General features: G+C 38.7%; 1 protein-coding gene across 5 annotated transcripts in view; it reads right to left on the bottom strand.

The window, feature by feature from the left end:
* Window positions 1-2,257: 2,257 nt before the first annotated feature.
* smad1 (SMAD family member 1) overlaps window positions 2,258-19,032 on the bottom strand; it is a 39,767-nt gene continuing 22,992 nt past the window's right edge. For 3 of the 5 annotated variants that reach the window (XM_041785075.1, XM_041785073.1, XM_041785076.1), the window contains 6 exons: window positions 11,946-12,522; window positions 8,208-8,477; window positions 7,990-8,106; window positions 5,805-6,026; window positions 5,344-5,600; window positions 2,258-3,853 (listed from right to left, as the gene is read on the bottom strand). In XM_041785075.1, coding sequence (XP_041641009.1) covers window positions 3,710-3,853; window positions 5,344-5,600; window positions 5,805-6,026; window positions 7,990-8,106; window positions 8,208-8,477; window positions 11,946-12,345 — 1,410 coding nt within the window. In that variant the 5' untranslated portion in view covers window positions 12,346-12,522 and the 3' untranslated portion in view covers window positions 2,258-3,709. Of the gene's footprint in view, window positions 3,854-5,343; window positions 5,601-5,804; window positions 6,027-7,989; window positions 8,107-8,207; window positions 8,478-11,945; window positions 12,523-16,968; window positions 17,096-17,345; window positions 17,564-19,032 lie in introns of those variants that run through there. The other 2 variants (XM_041785077.1, XM_041785078.1) reach the window with 2 other exon arrangements.

Raw genomic sequence — 19,032 nt, 5'->3', positions numbered from 1 at the left:
TGAATTTCATACTTTTACTGTTATCCTTTAGGGCAGATGAGATGGACAAGGACATAATGTATCCAATACAACTATTATTTTTGGAAAATTCAATATTTATAGGACAAAATTGACTGACTCAAAACTATAATATAACGAGCAAAAAAGCCATTAAGACATGTGAATTTCAATGACTTTAAAAATGCTTTAATGAATGTAATTTTCGTTGTTTGTCTCTGTCCTTGTCCTCATTCTGTTTTTATGTGACTGTTTATATATAATGTTGTGAATAATGTTGAATAAATTTTGATTAAAAAAATCGATTCCCACTAACACGAAATATCCTAAAACTTTGATAAAAATGTGTGTGTGTGTGTTTTTAAGAAAGTAATTGTAATCAGGGAACAAAGTTTAAAATGTGCTTTTTTGCTGCAAGACAGCAATATTATGACATTAACTGACAGAATCCAACTACCAGCAGATGGCGGCAGAGGTTAATGTTCACCCCTACCCGGCTCCCCATCTATGATTCCTCTAAACAACAGCTGTGAATTTAATATGAAACACTGTTAAGAGGATATCAATTTGTCACTGAAAGAAAGATTACTGCTGATTTAAAGCTACTACTTCTTTTTGGTATTGGAGTTATAGATAGGTCTAGTTGAGCTTCTCTCAACTTGCTAAGTTTTAAAACTTTTTTTTTTAAAGGTTTTGCACTGAAAAACTAAAATTCTTTTCAGACAGTTGCAAAGTTTATCTACATTGGGTTGTTAGCCTTATTTGGAATGTCAGTACCATTATAGGGATGACATTGTCAATGAGAAAACCAAGAATCACATACTAATAGCTGCAACCTCTACAGTGTGTTTTATGGTTTTATTCAGGGGTGGAAAAAGTTCAAGACTATTGTACTCCAGTAAAAGTACAGCTACTATGGTTAAATTGACTTAAACTGAAGTAAAATAACTGGTCTATAAATCCACCAAAGTTAAAGGTCTTTTATTTAAAGTTTATTTTCAGTACTAAGTATGAGTACTTACTAGGGCTGAAAATTTGGGAAATACACAAATATTTTGGTATATGGCTTCATTCAGTTCTCACATTAATGAACCCTTAGGGTGACTCTGGCAAGAAAAGGTGATTCCTTCTGTAGGAGGAGGGCTGTTGAGGCTGTTTTTATGTCAGTCTTGGGTTATGGTGACATTATCTGTAGAAATACACCCTCAACAACCCTGAAATTATTTGACTCAGTTTACCACTCTGTACTAAGACTTATCACTGGTGATTCTAAAGACATACATCGTTGTACTTTATATGAAAAAGTTGGTCTTCACTCCAGATGAGATGTGATTTTCCCTGATAGCTTCGTATTTATAAAGCCATTTCAGAAACATCATCATCTAATGTTATGATCTTCAATTCTCAGTTAACATTTATCACACACGCTCCTCTAACCAGCTGCTTTTACATCTTCCATATGTAAGGTCAGAATTTTTCAGGTGAAATCACACCTCAATAATTAAGTAAAATACAACAGATGTTTATTGATGTGATGTGAAATCATTCTCTCACTATTTACTTCTGGACAGTCCACAGAGGTGGAACAAGTACATGAGCGTACTCAAAAAAGTACAAGTACCCTAAAAATATCCAGTTACAGTAATTTGAGTAAATGTAGCGAGTTACCTTTGGTTTTGTTAACCATCACTTACTTTACATTTTATCATTTTATAGTGCTGTAAAACAAGTTTGTGCAGTTTCTAGAAAGTGTAATTAACATATTGTGATCAAGCTGCACCATGGCTGTGCCATAAAATATGATTTCAGAGTTGGGAAGAACAGGCAAGCATTTGACCAGCAAGTCTGAAAATAAAACAGGAATACACTGCAAGGTACAGCTGCATTTTCAAACAAAATCAATCAGCATAGGAGGATTAATTCATGTTTCTTGAAGCTATAACCACACTGGGTTTCTGAAGGTACACTTGGGGGAAACAAATCAGCCATTGACAAAGTTCCTAGTCCACCTGACGTGCTTGTCTGTGGAATTTGGTTAAAGCATGCAAAGTCTTAGAAAGCAACAGAACTAACCACTGTGAAAGTGTACCACCCACGTCATGAAGTCATATGAAACTCTTGCACGCAGAATCACACACAGACACGCACATTTAAGTCAGTGATTTCTAGGAGAGCTGGCTATTGCATCGATCCATCAGACAGTCCTTTGAGACACAATTTACCTGGCACAGTGTTCATAAAAGAGGCAGAGTCATGCAAGTAATGAAACAAATTTATTGAATCTTCCAGTAGAGGCTTGATATTCATGGAATAAAACTGCTTTCTGGGAGTTTTACTGAGCACAAACATAAGGAGAGGAAAAAAAACTAAACAAAGGCAATGTGTGAAAGTGCAGACAAACGAAACAGAAACATGTTCAAAAATACAAAAGAATGTAAAGAGTAATACAGTTTCATAGCAAAGAAGATTGCTCAAAGCATTAAAGAATCGAATGGCAAATTCTGTATTTTATATAAAAAAAAATAATACAGGGCCATCAGTAACTGATACCCTCTTCTCAGTCAACAATTAAAATTTGAATGCTCAACATTTTCCCACAACAGTCATTTTACAAGATTTGCTCAGTTGGTGTAATAAGAGAATGAAGCATGGAAACAGAAATATTAATGTCCTCAATGTGAATCTGTATTTGACACAATTGATTGCTGCAGAGAATACAGCAAGAAACAAACTAAACTGCACTTATATTTACCTCTGCTTCATTGTGTGTTCAGCTACCAGTCTTTAAATGTGTAACACTACGCTAACCAAACTATGCTTTGCAAACCAGACTGCACAGCACATATTCTAATAGTGAATATATCTAAACACTATCCTTTTTCTTTAAATTTATTTGAAACACGAGTGTAACACAAGATGAGCAACATTTAAACATTAGTCTTTTTTCTGAATTGTCTGAAATGCCCTTTTAGTGCCATGCCCCCACACAAAACCCCACTCCAAACCCTCAAACTCCCTCTGATTTTCTCCCTTCCTATTATTTTACAACCTGTAATATGGGATCATACTTTAGAATGTTTTTATTTATCATCCAAAACATGATTTCAGATATGACGTGATTGTTTAAGTATCTGGAGATGGTTTAACAATTTTTGATTTCATTGGTCAAACTCCCTGCTAACTTTTTTCTTTTTTTTTACGTCATAAGCACATTTCATGCCAGCCTCAGTACAGTGACAGCAGCCAACTGCAATTTTGGTGACCTGGAATGTCCCATAATTATTGGAACTACACAGAGGGAACTTCAGATGCAAACTAGCAATGAGTCAGAATAATAGAACAATGAATATAGAGATGGTGTGGGAGCAAGAGCAGGGAGGATATTTGCGTCATAATGAGTGTGATGGTCGAATTATTACAGTTGGTCACAAAGATCAAGTATCTTCCAGTTGCATCACGCTCACTTTGCTTACTCCTCTCCCAGACTGTAAATGTGCCCAATTCAGACATCCTTCAAGTAGAGAACAAACCAACCCATCTAACAACCCGCCCAGCCCTACTAATCCCAGATCAGCATGCGGTTCATTCAAACCACTTTCAGTTATTGACAAAAGTGAATTGGCTGAACCACAGGCTGATATGTGACCCTTGTCTTGCTACTTTGACCAAAATGCTGGGGTGTGGACAGCCGCAGGGCTGAGGACAGTGGAGCCTAGGAGACGGAGGATATAGGGTTGTGGGGGGAGCCCATCTGGGTTAGCACTTTATCCAACCACTGCAGAGGACCATGCAGGTGGATCTCAATCCAGCAGGGTGTGCTGGTAACATCCTGGCGGTGGTACTCTGCTCCCCAGCCCTGCAACACAGAGAAACACACTTTGAATATCAGAACAAGATGCTAATTCTGCTGGTTGTGCTTGCTTTTATTTACATTTTTGTATGTTTTTCAGAGCGTCATTTGAGGTGCTCAGCTTAAGTCAAAGAAAATAACTAACTTTAGAGCCAAAGTAAGATTTTGACCTGAGACCTAAAAGATAAATGTATTCTTAACTCAATTATATCTGTCAAACGATTAAAAATGTAATCTTATTAACCATAGGAATTGTTATATCTCAATCGTGATTAATTGCACATATAACAGTAAAATGAGAAAGACTGCATTACAGGTAGATTTGACAATATTGTTAATGAAACAATCTGAAATAATGTGCTTCAGAATGTCTTGTGAACCTATAACAAGATTCTGAAAAGGCAAAATTCATGTTAAAAAGAAGAGACTGAACATGTGTGTATCTTGGTAGACACAGATTGGCACAGAAGGAGAGACTGTGGGTAGATAAGGCCACTTATGAATCAATTTCAGATTGTCTTGATCTTTGGGATGGAAAAAAACAACAAAAATAATGAGCCAAAAAGAACTTTTGGCATGTCTTCTCATTAAATTTAAATAGCTACCACAGTTGTGTGATGAGGTTAGAGTGTGATTAATCAGTATGCATTTTAATCCTATTCTTTCCTTCTGATCAATTTATCAAAAATTATTTTTGACAGTACTAGTTTTAACATCTTGATGTCATCAATATTTAAAAGACTGAAGGTATCTTAAAAGAACAATCACTGCAATTTGCAGAGTGAAAAACTAGCACAAACAAGACGTATGTGACATATATGAACAAATAGAAATATGTGATATAATACAAAGAATCAAGCAATAAGAAATAGCGGAAATGAGAGCACTAAAAAATAAAAACTAATAAAAAATGAGATAAAAGATAAAATAAAATAAAATTAAATAATAAAATAAATTAATAAAATGAAAATATTGAAAAAAGGAAAAGAAATAAAAAACAAATGGGGAAATGATAAAAACATTTTGATTGCAGTGACTTAAGAAGTGAAAAATGGGATTTTTTTTGTTTTTGTTTAAGATTTGCTAAAGAATTCTAAAACTTTAATTAAAAATACCTTTCCACTGTTTAAAAACATAACTTCTAGGGCTTTTTATTTACAGAGGAGAGAAAAGTGGCAACCCTGAAAAACTGTGATGAAATAGTAGGGGATGACATATGGTAAAGTGCCACACATAACATTCGAACCTTTAGATTTCCTGCATTGAGGACTATGGCGCCTGTATATGGAGCATGCAGCATAACCACTAGGCATTGTGGTGCCTGGTTATCGCCATTAAAAATAAATGCATAAATACAAGAAGTGTATAATGCACTCTAAAGGGACATGCTGATTCTATGAATTAACCCAGACTTAACTGGGCTTTCAGCATCTGTGGCTGAATATTAAGCTTGCTATAGTTATACTTCTTTTTTTTTTTTAATCTAATCAGCTTACCTTAACAAAGCTCATGCGGATGGTACACATCTTGGTGAGCTCATAAACGGCCTCAAAGCCATGGTTGACAGACTGGGCCAGCAGCTCTGCAAACTCCTGGTTGTTGAAAATCTTCAGGCTGCAGCCGCTGGGAATCTTGCACACAGTTGTGGGATGGAAGCCATGATGGTAGTTACAGTTGCGACTCTGGACGAAAATACTGCTGTCACTCAGACACTCTGCATACACCTCCCCTCCAACGTAATACAGATGGACACCTGAGGGGAAACAAGAGAGAAGAAAGCTTTAGTTACCTGGAGAGGTCGAGCTTATTCTCATCACCAAAACAAAGGTCCAAAAACATCAGTGTGGTCTAATAAAAATCAATTCATGTTCTCTCTCTGTGTTGTTATTGTTCTGTTAAAACAAATATCGACATCATGAATTGATTTAGTCTCATTGACAGGCTTTCTACACTGCACCTTTGCCGATGTGCCGCCGAGTGTTCTCGATGGTGGAGTTGCGGTTGACGTTGGAGAGCAGACCGAGGCAAAATCGGTTGCGGTTATTGGAGGGATCTGTGAAGCCATCGACGAGCACGCTGGTGGAGGATGCCTGGAACGCCTCTCCAACACGATTGTTGAGCTCATAGTAAACAATAGAGCACCAGTGCTTGGGTTCCTCGTAGGCCACAGGCTGCACATCTGCACAGGAAACACATTAAGAGGTCAAAGAAGGGAGCTGAGCACAATGTAGAGATAGACGCAGACACTTTTAATACACATTAAAGACTCCTCTGAGCAGATTCATGTAGAGATAAGATGCCAGAAGTGAATGATGCTTTGTAAATCTTACTTATCAGCACAATCACTTCTTCCTATTTGTCCACTGTATCCCATAACAGAGATCAAGGTTAACATATAGGACCCACTGGCTTCATTTGTGTACATTAATAGTGACTGAAATCAATGCAGACGCATCCTAAAGCATGCCTGTCTGTGGTCTGTGTTCCAGCTTTTATTGAACAGTCATTCAGTCAATAGAGGCTGCCTGGCCGTGCTCTCTGTGCCCCAATCTGAAAGCAAGCCAGTGCCAGCTGGCCTCACCCTCTCTGAGAGAGGAATAAATCATGTTTATCTAAGCACATACTTCTCCCAAACTTCCTCTGTAGCGTGGCACTGGCTAGCAGGTGTGTTTTGTCTGTCCCCCTCCCAGCGCTGGCCTACAATAGAAACCCGCTCTTCTGTACAGGATGCAGCTTGTGGAAAAGAAAAAACTCCCTACACTCCCACTTCCAGCAAACATTTCAACAGCTCTTCCCGCCATTGCTGTCACCATGTGTGGGCAGGATTTTTTGGCCTTGAGAGCAGGATCCTTGAAAATATTTTGTAGGTCAAGTGTGGAAAAACTAAAGCTTAGACCAAAGTGCATTTTTTCGTTTAATTGGAGGCCAGAATAATCTAACTGCAAACACCCTAAGTGTCTGTGCAAAAATTAAAATTGTAACCATTTCAGAAAAAGTGGTTTATTGTGACATGGGTCCAATTTCTAAGTGGTTTGGCTATTGTAGTAAGTATAGTTAGTAACTTGTGATTTGCGAATAAGGTGGGATTCATATGAGCGTGAAAGAGCAAAAAACAAAAAACAAAAAACAAAAAACAAAAAAAAGAGGAGTATGTATGATCAAGGCATGAGATAAGGCTGCAGCCTGTCAAAGATGAATTTAGCAAAGTCACTTTTTTGAAAACCTCTTATAATGTACTCTTTAAATCTTTCAAGTAAAACTGCACTGCATGCAACTCTTAGACAAGCCTGTTGTAATGACACTGCCTTAGTTGACTTTTCACTTAAGGTCAAGGAAAGTTGGGAGTACTGATCTAAATCCCTTTGTTTACACACCATGTGTTCCTAATCATCCTTTCTGTGCTTAAAATTTAGCAATAAGCATAGTATGATACGCTCATCATCTAAGAGCTTCTCCAGGAAGTCTGTACGTAAACTGTGATGGATGAGTAGTGTTTAGTTTGTGTTATAATTATATAGTATCAATTCTTTTGTTTTCTCTTTTTTTATAATCAATTCTTCTAAATCTTGCAAGCACTATTTCTATCATCACCAAAAAATGTAAAATTTCCTTTTACAGTGGATGGTTCTTTAGTTTAATACTTGTCCACTGTACAGTCTGCTACATGAAGCTGAGTTTAGATGTGTCCCTCTTGCACAACATTTAGAACTACAAAGTAGAGATAGCACCAATTATTGCACCACATCTCGGATCTAAAGTTGGAGGTAATTAGTGAATCCTAACTTTAACAAGTTTGTAGCCATTACCTCCTGCAGAGATGACATAAGCTCCAGCTTTTATAGACCCCATAAACTACTGAGGCCTGCCTTAATTTGAGCTTCCAATGGGCTGGCACCCACAGACACAGCCTCAGTGTCCTTTCCACACAGTTCAAGTTTTATCTGATAGCATATGGCTTGTAAACTCAGCTGGGGTTTTCTTCCTTTTAGTTAGTATTCAGAGTTTGACCACATGAAAATAATGAAAGTGTTTGCACCTGCAGATCAAGTCAAGCAGGTGCAGACAGATTTTTGTTAATATCACCGTGAACACAATGTGAACATTTGTTTCTGTGTGTCGAAGTGAGTTATTATCATGGTTACCTGGCCGGTTGTTGCTCTCAAGAGGCAAAGGTGGAGCCAAGAGGTTGGTGTCCATAGGCTGGGGGCAATCCTGAGAGATAGGCTCCTCTGGGGGCATGTAGGCAGGAGGGGGAGTCTCTGTATTAGGAAGGAGGCAGAACAAAGAGCACAAGTATGAGCTATTGCTTGTTATTAAGTAAAGCAGGCAAAGTAGGGGATAAATCATACTAGGATCTCACCTGGCATCTGGAATGGACTGCCGGGGTCTGAGCTGGATGGTGAATGAGGGAAAGTGGCACTGCTGCCACTTCCTGGGGAGTTTGGATAGCTGTTTCCTGGCGAATGTGGGAAATTGGGAGGCATCGTGTTGGCCTGAGCAAAGGACTCTGGGAAGGTGGCATTCTGGGGCATGTGCGGCTCATTCTGTTGTAGAGGGTTGCGGAAGCGAGGCAACATTGTATGCTTGGCATTGAACTCGCTGTTCCTCGGTACCAATACAGGAGGCAGCACTGCGGAGAAGAAATGTTTAAAAAGTTTGAATGGGGGGTTCTCCTTTGAATCAACCAAAACAGTATTTTACCTACGGTGAGAAAGGCTCAGATGTTGCAGACCTTACACTGTAACTCCTGAGCATCAGGGTTTGAGAATTTATAAGTGTAGCATGTAACTAAGAAAGTAATTTAAAGTAATAGAACTTAAACACAGATCTAATCCAGCACAATAAAAAAATGAACTAGAATGGCCGTCTGAGGTGGCAGACCCACGCCTAAGCAGCGCCACCGAGGAACTCACACTCCCATTGATTACTATGGTGTTCAAAATTTCGAAGTCTGAGAAAAACCAAACAGGTGCACGGATCATCACCAAAATCCAATTGATTCTTCCCTGTCACTATCCCAATAGTCCCTGAAAGTTTGGTGAAGATCTGGCTTTCCATTCTCGAGTTATCTTGTACACATACAAACAAAGAAAGATGCTGAGCCCTTTACCGATTTCATCGGCGTGGGTAAAAATGTGCACTACAGGTTAACTTAAAAGCTCTAGTATTAGTTTTTTTAATTTTTATAAGATGACTTGTAGTTACGTCAATTTTTAACTATGGCCTTACCATTATACAATGTAATGTAAGACATAGTAGAGTAAATAGATTTAAGTCTTAAATGGGTTGCGTATTGCCATATTTAATCTGAGAGTAGCATTAGATTTAATTGTACATAGTGGATGATTATCTAACATCTTTTGTGTGATTTGTAATACTGATTTAAAGTCTGAAAACAATGTATTCAATCTCAGTCTTAAATTGATTAAATAATTATTTGTTAATGACTGTAAAGCTTACCAAAACAAACTTGATAAGACTTGAGTTATTTGATTCTGTCATGATAAAGGAAATCTTTTTCCAGCAATCTCCTGATTCCATGTTCTCAACCCAGATGTCTCTGCACTTTTCTAAAGTCAGCTTCCAGGCCGTTGATCTGAGCCAGCAGTATTTGGAGCAGACTCTCAGGTTTCTGCTCTGAAAAGACATTCTGAGCTGAGCCATTCTTGAGGAATTCATCATTTGGGGTAAATATCCTGGCTGATGTGAGGGCTATTCAGACGCAGTGCACACAAAACCACACAGATACGCTCCACTTGTGTCTATAAATACCTATGCAGATAAATAAAGCGGGTGCTGAAATTTTAGACGGGCCTGCACTGCTCTTAATGTTCCTGCAGGTAGATACTGTGTGCTGCAGTGGGCTGATGTGTCAATGGAGTAATTTATTTTAAAGGTTAAATGTGGAGCAGGTGTTTGGTCGAATAGTGAGGGAGATTGACAGGATGTGTGTTTGTAGGTGGGTGGTGTTAGGGGAGAATGGGAGGGGTAGTGTGGACAGACAGGTGCTGTGGGGTTTAATCACCTTAGCCCTCTGTCCTCCACCCGCTGCTAAAACAAAAAGTGTGCGGGGCAGGCAACAACTCTTTCCTTCCATTGTGTGTGGGTGACTGGTTTCCTGCCCAGGCATCCTCAGAGAAACTGTGTGCAGATATAAGTGTGTGTGTAGTCTAGTAGTTGTAACACGTCTATGAGTTTAAAAGTGTGTCTACATGTGTGCAGAGATGCAAAAAAAAAAAAAAAAAAGGCAGCAGCACAGAGCATGCCCAAAACAAAGCCCTCTTTCTCCCCCAGCTGGAATTTCCTGCTACACACATGGACACACACACATGCTCGCACACACTTGGCCCTTTACACACTTAACACCCTCCGCACAGCTGTTTCTATCTTGTCAGCTGACCCTCATTTTCTGTTCACTAAGAGGCCAAATACTGTTTGATTTGTCTTCCTTCAGCAATGCCTTTTCAGTGAGGGCCTTGAGGCGCTTCTATTTCTGTCCAAACATAAGCTTTTATTTGATTTTAATCAAATAATCTTGTTACATCTTTAAAATGTCATATTTTTAATATGCTTGTAATTAGATTGTTCCAATTTGCTGCCTTTTGTGTTACACTTTAACAATACAGTAATATCTGGTTCTAAATTTAATCATGTGAAGTTCCTCCATCATTCTCCTTAATAAAAGATATACCGTTCTTTTTTCCTTTTTGAGATTATTAAAATTTTCAGAAACAGATATGAGATGTATGACTTCAAGAATTTAATTCTTCATGTACTTGGGAGCTTCTTTAAATTAAATTTACTTCAGTTATAAAAAGTTTTCCTTCTGTAGGGAAGATAAAATGATGACTGTAAATGACATGTATTTAGACCAGTGGTTCTCAAATGGTGTGCTGCGGCACACTGGTGTGCCTTGAGGCAAGTTTAGGTGTGCCGTGAGATTTTTTGCTACTCTAAATCATATTTACAACTATCCAGCAACACGATTGATTTTTTAAAAATTTACATTATCAGTGTTTTATAAACATTTATTTCCATGTTCGACTGCAAATTCTATTTGCCTAATTTAAAAATCCCTAAAACACCTTAAAAGGAACGCTGTCTTTGCAGTTTGTTAAATCAGTGGGTAGGGGGTTTGTTAGAACGACACACATCAAAGGGCTTGATTGACAGTTTTGTGACAGAGAGAAATCAAGGGGAAATGGATTGTTTCCTTGAGCGTATTAAACCCCAACGAGCTGTTAATGAGGAAGACCCGCCAAAAAAAGGAAAAAAACAGCCAGTAGACAATATCATAATAATTATCTGTCATTTGGCTTATATTAGATATTAGATGACATTGTAATAAACAGATTAGGTCAATACTAGGAAATGATTTTTTAACGCATGTTATAGATAGGTTGTTTTGCATGGAAATAAATATGGTGTGCCTTGAAAACTTGGCTGGATGTTAGGTGTGCCTTGGGCAAGAAAAGTTTGAGAACCACTGATTTAGACCACAAAGCCACAAAGCATATTCATGAAATTCAACTGTATGTCAGGTAAAGTAATCTGTCCTTTGAGTTTAAATTTATGCTGCTTCAGTGCCTGTACTGTTAAATCTAGTACGGTTAAATCTAGGGATGCACAAATACGTGCTGGGCAATTAATCACGTTCCAATTTACACCACAATCATGGCATTAAAGGTAATCAGGATTAAACAATAACTGTGCCACATGCTGTTGAGCTTGGTTTGTCATAGGTTTTGCAATGTGGTAAATGTTTCAGTGTTTGTTGTGATATTTTAGCCATGAAAGCGATTCTCTTTGTTTACTCATTTTTATTTCAAATGATGTTTTGTATTTTCTCACAAATTAATTTCTTATTTTCAAAAGTGTTAAGAGTATTTAAGAGCATGTGTGATGCAGATGCTGTAAAATTATTGAGTATTAATCTATTAATCTGATCTCAATATCATTATTATGATTCTTGCCATAATAAAGCAGCCCTGGCAAAAAATTTCTCTCAAAATACTGATCCTGATACCTTCGCTAACATACCAGTCTGATAGCAGTGCTATGATTCCAAATAATTTCAGTATCATAGAGTTTCACTCACCTGGACTGTCCACTCGTTTGTAGTGGTAGGGGTTGATGCACACGTCCTTCTGCTTGGAGCCAAAGGGGTACTCGCAGCACTCCAAGGCCTTCAACTCGTGGTGGGACTGCAGATCAGGCCATCGCCACACCCTGCAGTAAATGACATGAGGCAGACCTTTCCGGTGGGACACCTGCAGCCGTCCGTCCAGGGAGCGAGGGATTGTCACACAGTTACTGGGCTGACCAGGACAGCTGAGAGCTCTCTCCAGCTCCTCCATGGCTCCCTTCTTCTTTTTCAGTTTCTTTACCAGAGCATCTACAGCCTTTTCTGCCCATTTCTCTTCCTCGTCTCCCTGCTTCCAACCCAGCAGCCGTTTAACAGCTGGGCTGGTGAAGGAGAAGAGTGAGGTGACGTTCATGTTGGACGAGACGCCCTCCTCCTCTCTCCAGTCTGTCCAAATTAAGTGTGAGTAGTGGAGATGGAAAGTCCAGTCTTAGAAAACAAAGGGGACAAAACTAAGAGTGTTTGTCCTTTGGGAAATCAGATGCGTCTCAGTTTACAGGATTTAAGATCAGGTCTTCTCAGCAGTCAATAACTAGAAGGAAAGGAGAGATAGGTTAGAATCTCACAAGTTAAAAGTTAACTGATTTCATACATAGATCACTCCTGCTCATGTCCTCTCTCTAACAGATAGAAGTAGCAGCAGTTATAACAAATATCAAGATCTGTAACCCCTTGTCCTCTATGCATCACTGGCGAAACTGATAGTTCACCAGTAAATCACTTCAGCAACGCATGTTATGGCGATGATGTCATCAATATAGCTGTTAAAGCTGTTTCAGTCATGACTTCGGGGAAACTGGCAGAGGAGTCACAACTCACGCCCTCCAATGAGGATCCACCCCAATCAGACATTCTCCAGATAGCTTTCTATCCATATGGCTTGTCACATTACTGTGGCTCTGTAATGCCACACAGCAATAAACTTCCCATAAAGTGTACAGACAACATCAACCAGAGAAATTTTAAACAAATGTTTAACACTTTTTAGAAATCTTAATTTTATCAAGCTCAAAACAACAAACAGCTTGAAATTTGGGCAGAGCTGAAACTGACACAGATTGTTATCTTCTGATATTTTTTTCTCAATGCATTAATTGAGTTTTTTCCTACATTAGTTAAAAAAAAAAACGTTGTGGTTATTTTCCTGGAGGATAAAGTCTCTCCAAATCCCCCCTCTCTTTTGAGTCTTGATTTTTTACATACCTGATCATTAGAACATTAGCAAAATTTCAATAAAGCAAAAATAACAAATCTTTAGATTTTTAAAGGTAAAGCAACATTTTGCCTGTTTCCTGATTAAAACCCGAAACAATGACTGAGACAATGACAATAGACTTTTAATCTAATCAAATGTTTTTCATGTAAGTGGGAACCCTCAAATTAGTCCAAGGTTTTAAAGGAATTATGAGTATTATGAGGCATTATGAGAAATGTCAGAAACCTAAACACAATCACAAAGTACAAGATGTAGGATGAGGGGGAATCTTAGGTTGCATAGATATAATTTGTTAACAATCTAAACTCTGAGTTGAAATTAAATATTTCATGTAAAGGGATAGAGAATTACTTCCATTGCTGCCTGAACTGTAAATTGATAAGACCCAAAAGTCTCTAACTGATTTTCTTCTCGTCCACAAATAAATCTTGATAGCAACCATCACAAAAATGAAATGCTTTTTTGCCCAGTCACTTGTGTACAAAAAGAAACTTTTTTTTTAAAGGTCTTTCAGATTTCATTGGAAGAAGACCTTTAATGAACTGCCTCCTGAGACAAATGTTTAATAAAGCTTGAACACGATCAACCAACAAACAGGTTTTGGGCAAGAATCTGGCAGTGCAGGACAATCAAAAGGAAGTACATGTGGACCCCAGGATAAATGTGCCCATTCACTCAGGTCCCATGGGAGCAATTCAGATGCCAGGAGGTACACACATTTGAGCGTTTAAAGGGGGAAACAAGAGCACATTGAGCTCTCCTGGTTCCACCTTGTTTTTAAGCTTTTTCTGAACATAATTAAGGAGATAAAAATGGAGTTATGGTTGAGGTTTGGCTTGGCATAAAAGTTAAGAAGAGATGACAGAATCACATAAACAGCTTGTCAGAACCCCACCACCTTTTATCCACACTGACTCACGGGTAAGGATGCATCACTCTAACTGTAAAGCCTGCAGTATATTGGATTTCCTACGAGCAGGAACAAATACATCATTACGGCTGCTCTGCAGTTATTCTTGGCCCTTCAGATTATGGGATGAATAGTGATTTCTATCTTTGTCAGCTACTGCATATGTAGGCTGCATCATACTGCCAAACAGGCAGAGAGTGTGATGAGAACAGGTGCTGTTTACAACATGTGTGTGTTTATGTGTAGTGTGTGTTGTGGGGGCTTGGGACACTTACTACTGCCAACCTAACTGAGAGGGAAGCTTCAGAGTACACCTATACTTAGCACAGCCAACAGAATCACATTGGCTGATCAAAAGTGACGCGAAAATACTACCACACGAAGGAGGGGACATATGGGTTGTATTTGTGTGTGCTTTTGCGTGTGTGTGTGTGTGTGTGTGGGTGTGTGTGTGTGAGAGAGAGAGAGAGATAAAGGGAAAATGTATCTCAACACTGATACCTTTTTGTACCCTAAGACCCCACTATGATTTCACACCCTGCTAGCATCCTAAGAGAACAGCTATCCACCATCAAAGAGACAGGAAACAGGTTGTGTGGTTACATCTTAGTATCTGTCATCGGCAACGCAGAAGAAACATCACTTCCTCCTGCTAAGACCTGCAGGTTTTTCCCCAGGTGCAGGATGGGAGAAAAAAGGACAGTTTCCCGAAAGGGGCCACCCATGACTTTTAAAGTCCTTTTTGTTTTATCTCCAACCAACAACACAATCCGTCCTTGTACTGAAAGTGTGAAAGAGTAGAGAAGACTGAATGCTGAAAATGTTCAATACAGAAATTCATCTTAACAAGAGGCATTAACCTGGCATGCCAGATAGATCTGTTTCACACATCCATCAGGAAAATCTATGATACACATCGTTTGGGAAAAGGCAGAGCGTTTGAAAAAGAAAAAAAAAAAACACTCAGAGGGTGATTGGATGAATGTTCTGTCTGTCACATCTTTGCGGGCCAATCAGAGCAACAAAACAGGTGACGTATCCGTTACCGAGGAGTAAAATCCATGCAGAATTGCGTAACGCGAACCATTGCAACTGTAGACATGTCAGTACATGACTTTTGTCTTTTTAAAAACAGAAAACAACTCAGTGCTTTTCTTTGTTCTTACTTTAACGAAGAAATGTTGTCAATTTCTGATAAAACAGCACTTTAGCAGCATCCACGCTAATGTCTTCCGCCATATGTGCACCGGCCACTTGTCGCTGCTTGCTTACATCGCACCCAAAAGTACTGCCCCTCATCGTTGATTGGTCCTGTCACTTTCTAACCGGGCCCAAACAGTTCAGATGGGAGCTTTGCAAGATGGATGCGCCAGTGAGAAACACAGAAACAGGCATATCAATCTGCTTTGCACGGTTAATAAGGCATTAATCTAAGCATTAAAAGGGCAAATTAGAGAGAACATTTCATGAAGTAGTTCTTCAAGTTTATGACAATGATTTGAAAAATTATTTTAAATAGTTTCAAACTGATGAACCAATGGTGAGTCTTTGGGGCTAACAAGTGTGATGTGGACTTGAGTTGTTGAGTTGTCACTCAACCCTAGTCTGAAATATCAAACACAAGCCTCTGATCATCCTTGCAATTGTTTCCAAAATACAATTTACAATGCACTCAACAAAGTTTGTATTAAGATAGTCTGCTGCAGAACTGACCATCTTCAAAGCACTTAATGCTGAGTGTGGAGCCAAACATCACAATACAAAGTTCAAAAAGCCAAAAGTGCAAAATCATCTCTGTGCCATGGTCACCAGCCAGACATTCAGAGTCTTTTTGATCCACTTCCAGCCAAAAAAGCTGCTTTGATGGCCTCTTAGTTACAGTCAGCACTATCAGCACAAGTTCAAGGCTAGCTGCAGAGAGACAACCTTTAATCCATTTCAGATGGAAGATTCCAGAAGGTTTAGTTCTGTAACATCTGGAGCAGGCTTCACAATCATCTAATGTCATTCTACTGCAGCTGCAGAGCATATCTCTTGGTTATTTGCAATCCTGACAGCTAGAAATATGCGCCTGCTGGCCTAACCTTATGCTCATGAGAAGGGTTTTATATGGCTGTGTATTGGCTCTTTGGACAATACAAGTTTAGAGTAGTCTGTCAGGCAGTCAAAATATGAAGGCGCCATTGTGCCTCCCTGTTCCTAAACCTATGTATAGACTAGGATGTTTGCATGACATAAACAGGCTTTTTGCAATAGCTTTCTTAGCAATTCTCTTAAAATTTCCTTGTTAATAGGCTTGATGATCACATTCATTTGTAGCTCAACTGTCAAACTTTCAATATAATGAATTAATTTGCTTTAAGAGACAAATCAAGATTACTTGGAGTTGACTTTTTTCTTATACAACTTATCAAGTAAGCAGGAAAGCTGCTGGAGGAAGTAGATGATAATCTAAGTACCTTCCACAGTACATTTAGCAGAACCTCACCAGGGCAAAAACAGCTAACACATAACACTTTGTAAAGAAGGTATCATAGTGTTATCAACTCTTTAATTATGTTACTTGATTACGAAAGCAATTTACTGAAGATTCTTTCAAAGTAATTTTAATGCCAAATTCAATTAATTCCAGCTCACAAATATGCAGTCATGTTAGAATTATATCTACTAACTATAACTGGCACACGTATTCATTTTTGGGAAATGACAAATCAGTTTTAAAAATTCCTAACCAGCCAGACACTGACCTATGATAAAACTTACAAAGAAAGTTGCAATATTTATGAGTTATATTGTTCAAAACATTTACTGATTTGCATCACTTTTCAACTCTTTTTTTCAGCTTGACTCACATTTTAGTACTCCTTCTCCTTCCTGATAGTACAAGTCAGCTTAATGAAGATGTATTCTTTACATCAAGCATCTTTATGTAGCCATCAACCTTTGAGCCCCATCACTCTTGTCTCACAGAGCCAATGAGGAGATGCCTGCAGCAGCCTTGGCCGTTGCTCTCCTCCCTATAAAAGCCGAAACACACACCATCATTTACACAACAGCTCCATAAAAACCACTCTGACATTCCCTACAGCTGAGTCTAGGCAATGCTCTCTCGCTATTGTGTTAGCGGTAGCTTGTTATGGCCATCAGTTAGCCCACCGGACACAAACTGAGGCTAATGGGAGCACCGAGTGGGATCATGCAACACTGACAGGCGGAGGCTTTGACCCACCTGGTGCGCGCTGTTAGCCACTACACTAGCCCCATGGATCATTTTGCACTGCTCCAGTGTCTGTTAATCAATTTAGGCCTGGGCTGTGTAGGATGAGGAGGCAGTAATGATGCTCTCTGGACCCTCCCTCGGGACGGAGCATTATAAAGAAGCTACATTATTTATCAGCAGGGTCTTGGATGGGGCCTCCATTAGCCCATGCTCAATGGAGTCACTGGCTATAAACAGAGGAGTGCAGGAAGAGAGGGAGTGATAGATAAAGAGAAAGACAGAGGCAAAGTGGAGGGAATGATGAAGAAGGAGAAAGAGACAAAGATAGTGAGAGAGAGAACAAAGAGAGTAAGATGGAGCGTTTTTTGGTGACACAGAGATGAAATATACTTGTGTATCTGGTGTCTTCACAAGCTTTAGGTGCACGTGAGGTAGAGCTGCTTAATAAGGGCAAACATTATAATCACAGCCATTGATGGTATGATCATTAAAGATGATTACTCACTTATTTTAACACATACATCCAATGCATTTATCAAACTTGTATTCTTTGACCAATACATAAATATAAACAAATACAGAAATAACTAAGTTTTTCAGATTTTTTTTCAATTCAAAAATCTTTTTTCATGATCGTGGAAAGCCATAAGCACACTTGAAAGTAAAACTTGATTAACTGCCCAGCACTGATTCAAGAGTGACAATACAGGAATGGAATATATTCTCCAAATAAAAATCATAGCAATGCAGCAGTTGTGTATAAAAGCATCTAAGGAGCAGTAGCTGTCAAACAAGTGAGAATAAAACATAAGCTATTACAACAAGACACCAGTAGGAGCTCGTTGGTATGAAATGTCAAAACTTAAAAAGGTAATGTCTACTAGTGGCAAAATTTCTACTTTAATCCAGGAACTACCAGATGAATTTATAGACATCTGTCATACTCAAATGGAGGTGGGGGAATCAGTCATCCCTTACTCATATGCTGAACCCATGAGTCAGTGCGGACTGATCATTGATATACTGTTGCAACACTTCACTATAATCAGAGAAACTGGCTACGACTGGTATTAAAGCAGTATATGACGTGGAGTGTATTTCTTAATACAAAAGCAAACTGAAAATGAAAGTGTGCCAACTAAGCACTTTGCTACAGTTGCCAGCTAGTAATAATCGGTCACATTTTGTGTTCAGCACAAAAATAAATAAATAAACAATAACTGGGACTTCATCCTTAATTATCACCGCAAACTATTACGCATCTAGGTCAGCCTAAACTGTGATATTGAAAAATTGAGACTAAATTATACTGTCAGTGCCCTCTAGCTCATTAACTTGAAATATTTATGAGTTGGAAGATGCACTATCGAAACTTCTAATATTCTGTTTAATTTGTGAGGTGGGTGGCTATGGTGGTGCTTGTAAGAGATGCAGAAGGAGGATTCTCCCACAGTTGTGATTGTTAGTAGGTAAATATTCTGCAACATGTATAACCAAACACCCAAACTGCAAATGCAACGAAGGGATGTAACATATTCCTCCGTAACCTAGATCACAATTTGGTGTATATGGTCACTTGACGGATAAGTCTGAACCATTTTTAAGTGTCTGGATATGAAGAAGAGGGGGTTGAAGCCATTACTGATGCTAATACATTTTCACGAATATGTCAGACATGTAAAAGTAGAAAACACAG

The sequence above is a fragment of the Cheilinus undulatus genome, linkage group 4 (assembly GCF_018320785.1).
Source record: "Cheilinus undulatus linkage group 4, ASM1832078v1, whole genome shotgun sequence".
NCBI lineage: Eukaryota > Metazoa > Chordata > Actinopteri > Labriformes > Labridae > Cheilinus > Cheilinus undulatus.
The sequence above is the reverse complement of the archived record's forward strand: the minus strand, read 5'-3'. Positions and strand labels throughout refer to the sequence as shown.